An 11,859-nucleotide genomic window follows, 5' to 3' on the forward strand; every position below is an offset into this window, starting at 1 on the left:
TGTGTGGCTTCTTGCAGTGGATGCTGGGCAGGGCTTTGTTCTGATGACAGATGGGATTGGGAAGCAAGGACTCCTGACACGGTGGTGCTGTCTCCAGGGCAGATTGGGGTTTGCATCATCCATGCCTGAAGAGACACAAACACATCCAGCCCAAAGGTGGCAGCAGAAGGACCCAAAGGTGGCAGCAGAAGGACCCAAAGCAGCAGCAGAAGAACCCAAGTGACAGCAGAAGAGGTGCTCTGACAGACTTGATACACACAGGAGCTCTGTATCTGTGTTTGGTAGAATTCAATGTCAAGGGAAAATTGCTGAGCACCAGCATATTGCTCTCAAGAGCAAGCAGTGGACTGTAGGTGCCAGCCAAGACAGCTCCCAGAGCTGAGGCCAACCTGCTGTGTGGGCTGGGCAGGTGGAGCAGCCAGCTTCCAGCATCTCTCCCATGGAGCAGAGTCTGCTTCCTTCGACCTGTTCAGAGCCCTGGGGCTGTGAGGCTGGAAAGATGCTTTTTCCAAACAGTGAGGAGCAGCAGCAGCAGCAGCAGCAGCAGGAATTGTACCTCCTCTTCACAGCCACATTTAGAGGCCAGATTTGCACAAGTGTGGTTCTGCTCCTTTGGAGCCTTTTTCTTACCAACACATCACTCCAGAACAGCTTTTCCTGCCCTGTGAAGATTGAGCTCTGGGAGCTCCACGACTCTCACTGCACTGGGAGAGGTAAAAGGAGAGACAAGGGAAGAGCAGAGTTCTGCCTGGCAGTGTCCCTGCAGTGGGAGGATTGGTGCTGCTTTCTCAGCAGGAGCACAGAAGGGAACAAGTGGCAGAGAATCCAAGGGAGTTGCTGCAGCCCAGTGGTTTTACACTGGGCTTAATTTAGCCACAGATTATAGATCTAAAACCTGGAGCAGCTGTAGGCTGAGCTCTGCTATTCTAACCCAGATTCCCACGTGCTGTGGAAAGAGAATTTGGGTTGAACCAATATTTTTAGCTCAGTTATTTGAGAGTCTTTGGTTTCTTTGCAAGGGAAACTTCCCCAGGGATATAACCATGAGCTTGTCTGGTTTGTTTTCATTTTCCCATGGGATCAGTGGGCCAGGTCATACCCATGAGGAGATTTGCAACCCCCTCCCACCCACCCACCCTACCCCCTCTTATTTTTTTCTGTGGCCTTTAATTAGGATTGTAGGATCCTTCAGTAGTTGGTTAGCTCTTTGGTTTGTGGTCTTGTCACTTCAACCAGTGTTTAAATTCAGGACCATGAGGAAGTGGTCAGGATAAGACACAGGCAATGCTGGAGTTCAAATGCATCTACATTTCCACTTCTAAAACAGCCTTTCCAAGAGTGCTCTGTAAATATGCACTAGCTCGTGGTGTGCTTATCAGAGCTGATTAGATTCCCAGCTCATGCTGTCAGGCAGCTCTTTAAAGCTCAGCTCAACAGTTTAGCAGCCAAAGATCTGAAAGGAAAAATCTGACTTGAGAGCTTGGAAGAAAAGATTCACTTGACTGGAGTGCTGTGTCCAGCTCTGGAGTCTTCAACACAGGAAGGATGTGGACCTGATGGAGGAGGGCCAGAGGAGGGCTACAAAGATGACTGGGGGGCTGGAGAACCTCTGCTACCAGGACAGGCTGAGGGAGCTGGGGATGTTCAGCCTGGAGAAGAGAAGGCTCCAGGGAGACCTGAGAGCCACCTTCCAGTACCTGAAGGGGCTACAAAGAAGGCTGCAGAAGGACTGATTCCAAAGGCCTGCAGTTGTAGGGTGAGGGGCAGTGGTTTGCAATTAGAGCAGATTAAGTCTGGATGTTAGGAACAAGTTCTGCACCATGAGGGTGCTGGAACACTGCAGCAGCTTGCCCAGGGAGGTAGCTGAGGCCCCATCCTTGGAAATACTGAAGGTGAGGCTGGACAAGGCTCTGAGCAACCTGATCTAGTGGAGGATGTCCCTGCTGATTGCAGGGGGGTTGGACTGGATGCCCTTTGGAGATCCCTTCCAACCCAAACCATTCTCTGATTTTTCCACCCTGTGGACAAATGTTTTCAGTGGAGGACACAAATCTCTAATTCCTTTCATCTCAGCCTCCTACCCAACACAACTCACTCTGCTTCTTGCACAGTTCAGTGGATGTTTGGTTGCTGTAGCTGCAACACTGCAGGTTTGCTTTGATGCTTCAAACTCTCGCTCTGCTCACCTGGTTGAGGCATGGGTGGAGATGTTCCAGCAGTCCTCAGCTGAGGTGGTAGAGGGCATCCTAGCACCAAGCACATGGGGTGGCTGCTGGGAGAGGTTTTGTAACATCAATTTAATAAAGATTTATTTATGAAAATACGGTTTGGAGATTTGCTTTTTTTTTCCCTCTTAGTTTGAAGGCTGAGACCTCTGTAAGCACCTGACCAAAGCTGGAGGCTTTGAGGCATAGTGAATTTAGGGGAGGTGGAGCAGCCAACCTGGGTAAGGCAAAAGAGAAGGCAGAGATGGTGATGCTACTGCAGATGCAGGGCAGGAAAGGAGTCTCTTCTGTTTAACTTCCACCCGATGGCAGAGAAAAGCAGAAGTGTGTCGTTAAAAGCAATCAGTTGCTGATGGCATTTGAAATAGGTGCTCACAAGGTGAGCTGCCAGTGCTGCAATCAGCTAGCTCATGGCTTTAACCCTGTCAGCACTGAAACAGGAACCTCAACAGACTTGGGGCTCCAAGCATTGGGCTGGGCAGCTGAATGGTTCCACCTTCTCTGGCCTGGACAAGCCTGGGCACAAGGTGGGCAATGCCTGTGTCAGTGCTGGCATCACCCAGTGGAAAATTGTCCCTCTTATCAGTTGTGTAATCTTTTGTCAAGGTGCTTTAGTCTTAGTCCTGTTTTTAAATCCAGTGGTATAAGCTCTTTGATCTCCTCCCCAGCTCGGTTCCACATTCACATCAAGCCACTGATGTCAGGCACTTTGCATAATCCATTTTTCCAGACTTACAGCCCAGCTACAATTGGATTTGCCTGATAGGATTTCTTTTTGGGTCTAAATGGGGAAAGAGGATGGCTTGGAAAAGGCAAATGTCAGGTGGCTCTGCTGAGCTCCTGCCATCTGCTCTGACGTTGGATGCCCCTCAAGTTGGGTGGGACTGAAGGTGGAATAATCAGATTAGAAAGCTGAAGGTAAGGCTGCAGCTGAAGGGGGCTGATGGGGAGAGGCACCAGGGAACAGAAGCCCAGGAGGCATCACATCCCAAAATACTCTGGGAAGTGCATTCCCAGGGCAAGCACTGAGCACAAATAACGAAGCTGAGAAGGAAAGAGGAGGAGTCCAGCCCTGTGCTTGGTTTGTTGATACACCTAGAGAGTCTCCCCTGGCTGGCTGGGGTTTGGTGGCTGCCCAGGGGAAAGGTTTGTGTCCAGGTCATTCCCAAAGCAGCTTCCCCTTGAAAATGTCATGTTGGAAAGCAGAGTGGCAGTGCCAGGGCTTGCACAGCCCTGTGCTGGTCACTGTAGGGATGTCTTGAAGTCTCACCTCATGGGGTCATGTTCTCAGAGCACCCACAATCGGCTCCAGCAATCTGGGACAATACCTTCTCTTCCCTCTTCTCTCTCTCCTTTCCTTTCCTCTCCCCTCTGCACTTCTCTCTTCTCCACTTCTCTATTTTCCCCTTCTCTCTTCCCTCTCTATTTCTCTCTCCCCTCTGTACTTCTCTCTCTTCTCTACTTCACTCCCCTTCTCTCTCCTCTCTCCCCTCTCCATTTCTCTCTCCTCTCTCTACTTCTGTCTCTCTTCTCCACTTACCTATTCTCCCCTTTTCTCTTCCCTCTCCCCTTCTCTCTCCCCTCTTGTTGGACAGAGGGATATGGAAGGAAATACACCTAGCATCCAGGGTAGCCCTGCTCTGGTGCAGAGCCCACCCAAGCCCACCCGACCTTGGGCAGTCCATGACTCCATGATTTCTGCATCCCTCCAAAGCCAGCTGTGAATTGCTGGTGTTTTGACACCTCAACCCCAGTGAGATAAACACCACGGTGCTGCCAAAAGTCACTCCCTGGGTGGTTTTAGTGTGACTGCAACTCTCCATCCCGACCCTGTCTCAGGGACCTGTCCCAGGTCACTGCAGAGAAGGGGCAGAGCTGGGACCTGACCCAGCTTCAGGCTCCTGGAGCAGCTGGGCTGCCTCTCACTCACCACGGAGGCTGTCCCAGGAGTGAGCAAAGCGTCTGTGGCTGCCACCCCCGTTTTAAAACGAGTGACTGATGCCTGAGTTAGGGCAAAGAGAGTCACAACATTCGTTTTTAATTAGTTTTAATTTGCTTTCTTAGAGGCTGAAAAAACATCCTCTGGAGAGAGACGCTGAGGTGCGAGGAGTGCCTTGGGCCAGCCAGCAGTTCAGGGACAGCCCTCTGGGAATAACTTTGCCTTCATACATAGAAATGAGGCTTTGTGGGGGCTGCTGCTTCCAGCTTCTTGGGCTTGCAGAGCAGAGAGGGGCTTGGGGAGGAAGTGGCAGGGCTGAACATGTCTCTGGAGGAGGAGGTGGGTGCAAGAAAGCCCATGCTGAGCTCTGCTCCCCCCTCGTTGCTGCTGTAAAGGTGAAGCACAGGGAGTTTGTGATGTTTTTTTTTTGTGGAGGAGTTAGCTGTGCTGCAAGAAGGAGCATTGCACACTGAGTAAACAGCTCAGCCTGGCTCTAATAAGATGTTTGCAGCCTGCTCTGTCTCACACTGGTGTAAGAGGGGTGGCTGGACAAGCTGGACCATCAACAGGTTCCTCTCTGGCCTTTGGTTTCTGTGTCTGCCCACCAACCATAGAACCCAAACCAGGCTGTGAGGGGCAGCAGCCAGCAGGGCTGTGTCTCTGCATCCTGCACTTGCTGCCTGTCTGGGTGGAAAACAGGGACAGGAGGGAGCTATGGGGCTGCCAGACCTGGCCCAGGAAGCAGAAGGTGCTGAGGAATGCAGGTGGGTAAAGCAGAGCTCTACAAGAGTGAGTTGTAGGACTACCCAGGGGTGAGGTTTGACTAAAGCAAGCTGAGCACTGAGCTGTGCTGCTCGGTGCAGGGGAGGTCAGAAGGGCAGGCAGCACCTATGGGATGTGAGCAGCCAGAGCAGCCTCTTTCCTGGGCTGCTTCTGAAGGAACCAGAAGCAAAGAGAAGGAAACCAGAAGAAACCAGACCCCTCCCCTTGCCGGTGCTCTCCTTGCAGAAGAACTCTTGCAATGAAGCCAAACCAAAGCACTTGCAGGAGCCAGTTTGTCTGACCTGCTGGAAACAAGAGTGATTAATTCAGAGGGAAAAAGCAGACCCTGAAATAATCTTGTAAAATATCTTTATTAATTCACTAGAAGATTGGAAGTACAAAAGCTTCCAGGTCAAACACTGTCAAATGAAGAAGACAGCCAGGAAAACGGTCAGAAAGTTGCTTATGACTTGCGAGCATCCAGTGCTAAATGAAGAGTCCTTCAGCTAGGCAAGAAATCATCCCTGGTGGCGCTTGCTGCCCCTCCGCGCCTGCAGCTTGTTCCCATCGGATGAGGAAACTCCTCTGGAGGAGCAGCCGAGGCTCAGCCCCGGCCGGGCGCTGGGGCGCGGCCGCTGCTCCGGCAGCCTCCCTTGTGCGTGCGCTGGGTCCTGGGTGCAGCCCCCGCTCCTGGCACCTGCAGAGGAGGTCGCTGTGTCCGGGGTGCTACAGTCAGGGTTTTATTCCACGGGGGACAGTCCTTGAGCCCGCAGTGCCGTGGCGGTGCCCCTCGCCTGCTCGGGATGCTCGTGGCGTGGGCGCTGCGTCTGGCCCCTCTCTGGCAGCGTTTCCCTGCCTCCTGATGTTCAAGGCTGCCACGGAGCATAAGGTGCAGGAGAGTTTCAGTTTATTGCACGGCTGAGGAGACTGCAGGAATATTCCTACAGGCTTGCAAAACTCTGCCCCCTCGGGTGGCTGCTGCTGCAGCCCGTGGTGGTTTAACACAGCCCTTCCAGATATTGCAAGGAGAAAATGCCCTTAAAGTTCAGCGAGCTGGTGAGGAAGGCACCATTCTGTGGGTTTAATGCTTTCTGAACAAAGGAAAGTCAACTGCCTTCTCCACACTCCTTCTAGCCCACAGAAATCTGGATCTGGCAGTGTCGCTAATGATTGCTAACTGAATGACCAAACCTGCTGATCTCCTGCTCTGGAAACTGATATGGGAAGAGAAGGTTCAGGTTTGCTCCCTGGGTTTTGTACATGTGTCCTTTGCGGACCCCCTCTCACCAGCACCAGGGTGAGTTCTGAGGCTCCTCTCAGGACCCAGCCTCCCTGAGGCTCCTTTCAGGACTCAGCCTCACTGAGGTTCCTCTCCTTGGTGCATCCTCTCTTGCCATATCCAGGCCCCATGGTCTCCTTGGCAGTCCCAGGAGTAGATGTGCACTTGCAGCATAACGAGCCACCATCCCAGCACCCCTTCTTCACAGCAGCCTATCCTCTCACCAGCTGTGCCAGGCAGGGCCAGGGCAGTGCCTGGTGAGCCCTGGGCTCCCCTGAACCCTCTGCCAGAGGAGCAGCACCTTTGGAGCAGAGCCCGGTCCCTGCACTAGCAGGATAGTCTATCGCTGGTGGCACTGGTGCTGGGACAGCTCACCAGCTCCCACAGCCACAGCCTGACTTGTCTTTATAATGCAAGGGGGAAAGGTGGAGGCAATGGGAAGGTGTCCAGGAGCCTACTGGGCATCTTCTGCCTCCTGCTCTGCCTCGTGTGGGTTCTTCCCATCGTTCTGGATCAAGCGGACGATGTGTGTCAGGTCCAGGCTGCGGGTGAGGATGTCCAGCAGCACTTCATCCTTCTGCACACCCTCCATGAACTCTTCCAGGGAGAGCTCCCCTGTGTTCAGAAAAAGGGCTGTTAACTCCTGCACCTTGCAGCAGCCCCCCAGGAGTTTTGCACCCACTATAAAATGGTGTGCCCCAAATCCCATCGCAGATGAAGCCTGTGCAGATCCCCACCCTGCCAGTGTCACAAGGGGCAGTTTGCAGTGTCCTCTCGAGCTGCCTGTAGCCCAGGGAGGGCATGAGGAGCTAAACCTTCACAGAGGGCCACCCTCCCCCAGCTGTCCCCATGTCCTGGTGTTTTGGGACATCTGGCATCTGGAACTGCTCTAGCAGGCTGAGCCCTGTGTCCAGAGAAGGGCAACAAAGCTGGAGAAGGGTCTGGAGAACTGGGCTGGTGAGGAGTGGCTGAGAGATCTGGGGGTGTGTAGCAATAGCATGAGAGGAAATTGCCTCAAATTGCACCAGGGGAGGTTTAGGTTGGACATGAGGAACAACTTCTTGACTGCAAGAGTGGTCAGGGATTGGAACAGGCTGCCCAAGGAGGTGGTGGAGTCACCACCCCAGGAGAAGTTCAAGAAACCTGTGGCCAGGGCACTTGGGGACATGGTGGTGTTGGGCTGATGGTTGGACTTGATGATCTTGGAAGTCTTTTCCAACCTTAACATTTCTGTGACTCTAAGGGGGAAGCAGGAGCAGCACTGGCACTGCACAGGGGAGCTCCTCACCATCTCCATTGATATCTATTTTGTCAAACACCATGTTGGTGAACTCCTCGGCCGTCATCGTCTCGTTGCAGCGGTTGATGGCTCGAATAGCCTGGAGGGGAAGGAGGACACAGAGGACAATTCCTGAGCATTGTGCAGATCTGTCTGTCCACTGGTACAAACAGCTAAGTGGCAAGACACGAGAGGCCAAACCCTTCTGCAGGCATTTAAGCTTTCACAGATTCATTGAAAGGTTTGGCTTGGAAGGGACCTTAAAGACCACCCAGTTCCAACCCCCCTGCCGTGGGAGGGACACCTTCCACGGGACCAGGTTGCTCAAGGTTGTGGGAGGAATAGGTCCTTTCTGAAAACCAGAGATTAAAGTCACTGCAAAAGGCAATCAGTGCATTAAGAGATTAAGTGGGCATGCTGGGGTAAGCCAGGAGCCCTTCACCTCTGCCAAGCCTTAGATTAAACTCAAGTGCTTATCTCAGCTGGGTTTCGGTGGACGCGGTTGAACAACATGCAGTGAGGAGACCAGGGGTTGCTGCGTGCTGGGGCATGCAGGGTGTGGGGTGCTCCAGACAGGTCCAGCCAGGATGGTCAGCCTGGTGGGAGGACTGGCAGAGGTCAAGCAGCAGCGCCTACTAATTTACCAGGGAGTTGTCTTTTGGGTTGGAATATTCCTCTGACAGCCTTTCTGTTGGAATATTCCTCTTCCAACCTCTCTGTTGGAATATTCCTCTGCCAGCCTTTCTGTCTGCCTGCATCTCATGACATCATCTGTGGTAGGATGGAAGGAGCTGAGGCCACTCACTTTGATGATGTTGAGCAGTTCCCCCCGGTCAATGCAGCCATTCCCATCCACGTCATAGAGCTTGAAATACCACCGCAGCTTCTGATCCACCTTCCCTTTCAGGACCAGGCTCAGAGCTGCCACATACTCCATGAAGTCTATGTAGCCATCCTAAAATGCAGAAGGTTAGAAGCTAGGTGAGATTAAAAGCAGTCAGGCAGCAAGGCCTGTGAGGAGAGGCTGAGGGAGCTGGGGTTGCTTAGCCTGGAGAAGAGGAGGCTCAGGGGAGACCTTCTTGCTGTCTCCAACTCCCTGAAGGGAGGTTGTAGATAGGTGGAGGTTGGTCTCTTTTCCCTGCTGCCCAGGGAAGTGGTGGAGTCCCCATCCCTGGAGGTGTTCAAGAGGGGATTGGATGTGGCACTTGGTGCCATGGTTTAGTAGTCAGGAGGTGTTGGGTGACAGGTTGGACTTGGCAATCTCCGAGGTCTTTTCCAACCTTATTGATTCTATGATTCAGTGATTTTCCTGCTTGCTTTTGGAAGTCCTCACTGGAGGACTTCAGTGTGTGGCCACCACCCTGAGAGCAGAGAGCTGGCAGGGCATGGTGCTTGGGTTATGGTTGGACTCAAGGAGTCCTTTCCAGCCTTGATGATTCTATGATCTTCTGCATGCCCAGCAGTGAAAGCTGATGTACTCTGTGGTGAGAGCTCCACATCAGCCTGTGGCTGGGCTTGACCTTAAAAGGTCTCTTCCAGGCAAAATGATTCCGTGGCTCAGTGACTCCATGATGCCACACAGAGCCCTTTCATGTCCATAACCAAGGCACCAGGCATGTGCCTGGCCTGGGGACTAACCAAGCCTGGCCTGTGCTGCAGGAACCTCTTTATGCAAAGTGGTGGCAATTCAGAGGTCAAAGAGGAGCAGCCTTATGCTGATGAACCCCCATGGATTACCTAACCTCATCCTGCCTGCACACACCTTCAGCTCTTTTCTGCTGCAAGGGGGATCCTGCATGCAAACCTCCAGCAGAAGAAGGAGCTCAGGAATTACCCCAGCAGGTTGCTGCCAGCTCAGGAGGGGAAGGAGCTGCTCTGTCTCTGTGCCGTTTGTGTGCCTGCTCCACGTCTGTCACGTCAGAAGCACAAACAGTTTTATCTTTGACTTTCCTCCTAGGTGTTTGTCCACCATGATGTTAGAGACATGCAGCTGGGTGCACAAACAGCTCTCCAGCCAGGGTCATGGTACCAGTGCAGAGCTGTGCTGGGGTGAGCCCATGTGCCACCACCACCCTGCCTCCAGACTCTGCCCTGAGATGGTCACAGCTTTAGGACATGGTGCTCACCACTGAGCACTCTGATGGCACGAACCATTGAGATACAAAGCACCCTGCAGGGACTGGAAACCAGGACTGCAAACCATGGGGAGTCATTAAGAGGGAGTAAGCCACGGTCTGGTCAATGAACAAAGCCACTGCACCACAGGGAGGGTTCAGGAAGAGATCATCTGCTCTATCCCACTGCCAGATTAGCTATAAATAGCTACTGAGCCCCATTCTCAGCAGGATTTCCTGGGCACCACTTCCCTCTCCACGTGTGCACCCAAACAGGGAGCAGTGAGCAAGGTAAAGCTCAAGGCACAAACAAAATACCTGAAGGACTTGGAGCTGCAGCATTTTCAGTGGGAAGCCCTCTGGGTTGGCATCAGCTTTCTCCTGACATTTCTCTTCTCACACGTGCTGCAGTTTCAAAGCATTTGCAAGCAACGGAGGATGCTGTTTCCTCTTGGAGACAGAACATCCATCTGCTCCTCTGGCACAGCTCCTGAGCTGGGCAAACAGCATTGCCAACATGGGCAGGAGCTCCAGGACTGCTGGAGTCAGGCTCAGCCACAGCCCAAGGTGCAAAACCTCCCTGAGGGAGCCAAGGGCCTGAGCTCCTTATCACATGGGGCCAAGCAGAGGTGAGAACCCCAATGGACTCCAATCCATTTCCAATTAACACAAAGGAAAACCCAACCAGCTCCCTGCAGGAGCAACCAGCTCACCCCACACCCTGTGCCTCAGGAGCTGGCTGCCTCTGCAGCACTGGTTCTCATGTGGCTCACTTTGTCCTCACTGTCACAGCAGTCACTACTGAAGGATTAACCACAGACCCACAGAATTGTTTGGGTTGGAAAAGACCTCTAAGCTCATTGAGTCCAACCACCAACCCAGCACCACCATGACCACTGAAACCTGGAATGAAAGAATGGCTTAGGTTGGAAGGGACCTTGTAGGTCATTTACTCCAACCTCCCTGCCATGGGCAGGGTCACCTCTCAACTAGACTTGGTTGCTCTTGGCCTCATCCAACCTGGCATTGATCATCTACAGCACAGAATCACAGAATCACAGGATGTTAGGGGTTGGAAGGGACCTCCAAAGATCATCCAGTCCAACCCCCCTGCCAAAGCAGGATCACCTATACCAGGTCACAAGGAATGCATCCAGGTGGGTTTTGAATAACTCCAGAGAGAGAGAGACTCCACAGCCTCCCTGGGCAGCCTGTTCCAGAGCCTCACCACCCTCCTACTGAAGAGCTGTGCCATGGCTGCACATTTCTTGAACACCTCCCTGGGCAACTATTGCAATGCCCAGGGCACACCATTCTGAAGGGGTCACAGACTGCCAGCTAAAGCCCACTCTCTGAATCACTCAAACCCAAAACACCCAGTCTAGGGGTGGTCTGGTTTCTCCTGGAGCAGTCAGCAGGCAAAGAGCTTCTGCTGACATTTATTTCTTTTGCTTTACAAAACTGATTTTACAATTGATGAGGAGAATCAAGCATTCTATGATTCAAGGAGAATCAAGAACCATATGATTGGAAGGGACCTCAAGGATCATAGAATCACAGAATTGATAAGGTTGGAAGAGAGCTCAAAGATCATCAAGTCCAACCTGTCACCCAACACCTCATGACTACTAGACCATGGCACCAAGTGCCACATCCAATCCCCTCTTGCTCATCCAGTTCCAACCCTCCTGCCATGAGCAGGGACACCTCACACTAGATCAGGTTGCTCAGAGCCACATCCAGACTGGCTTCAAGAACCTCCAGGGATGAGGCTTCCACCACCTCCCTGGGCAACCTGTGCCAGGCTCTCACCACCCTCCTGGGGAAGAACTTCTTCCTAACACCCAATCTCAATCTATTTGTTTCCCATTCCCTCCAGTCCTTTCACTCCCTGACCCCCTAAAAAGTCCCTCCCCAGCTTTCCTGTAGGCTCACCCAGCCTTAGAGCCCCGGCCTGTGTCGCACAGACCCAGAAGCCACCCCGGGCGGTGGCAGGAGGAGCCCCGCGCAGCCCCAGGGGGGAGGGCAGTATTTACCTTATTGAAGTCAAACGTCTCAAACATTTGCTCAACGTATTTGTTGGCTGATGGACTCAGGTTTTTCAAGCCAAAAAACTGTTTGAACTCATAGAGGGTGAGCTGGCCAGAAGGACACTCCGTCATGAACTTCTTGTACCACTGGTGGCACTCGGTGGTGCTCAGCTCCTCCACGGACTTCCCATCCATGTTCCCCATCTCCACACCGAGTGCTGGTCACTTTGC

General features: G+C 52.8%; 1 protein-coding gene across 1 annotated transcript; it reads right to left on the bottom strand.

Annotated features, from left to right (window-relative positions):
* Nucleotides 1-6,224: 6,224 nt before the first annotated feature.
* Nucleotides 6,225-11,859, bottom strand: GUCA1A (guanylate cyclase activator 1A). Its single transcript, XM_009896251.2, has 4 exons — nt 11,635-11,859; nt 8,290-8,439; nt 7,494-7,584; nt 6,225-6,820 (listed from the first exon to the last, which is right to left on the bottom strand). Exons 1-4 carry the CDS (start codon nt 11,830-11,832, stop codon nt 6,660-6,662), a joined length of 600 nt encoding a protein of 199 aa, XP_009894553.1. The 5' UTR covers nt 11,833-11,859; the 3' UTR covers nt 6,225-6,659.

The sequence above is a fragment of the Dryobates pubescens genome, chromosome 35, assembly GCF_014839835.1.
Source record: "Dryobates pubescens isolate bDryPub1 chromosome 35, bDryPub1.pri, whole genome shotgun sequence".
Taxonomy (NCBI): domain Eukaryota; kingdom Metazoa; phylum Chordata; class Aves; order Piciformes; family Picidae; genus Dryobates; species Dryobates pubescens.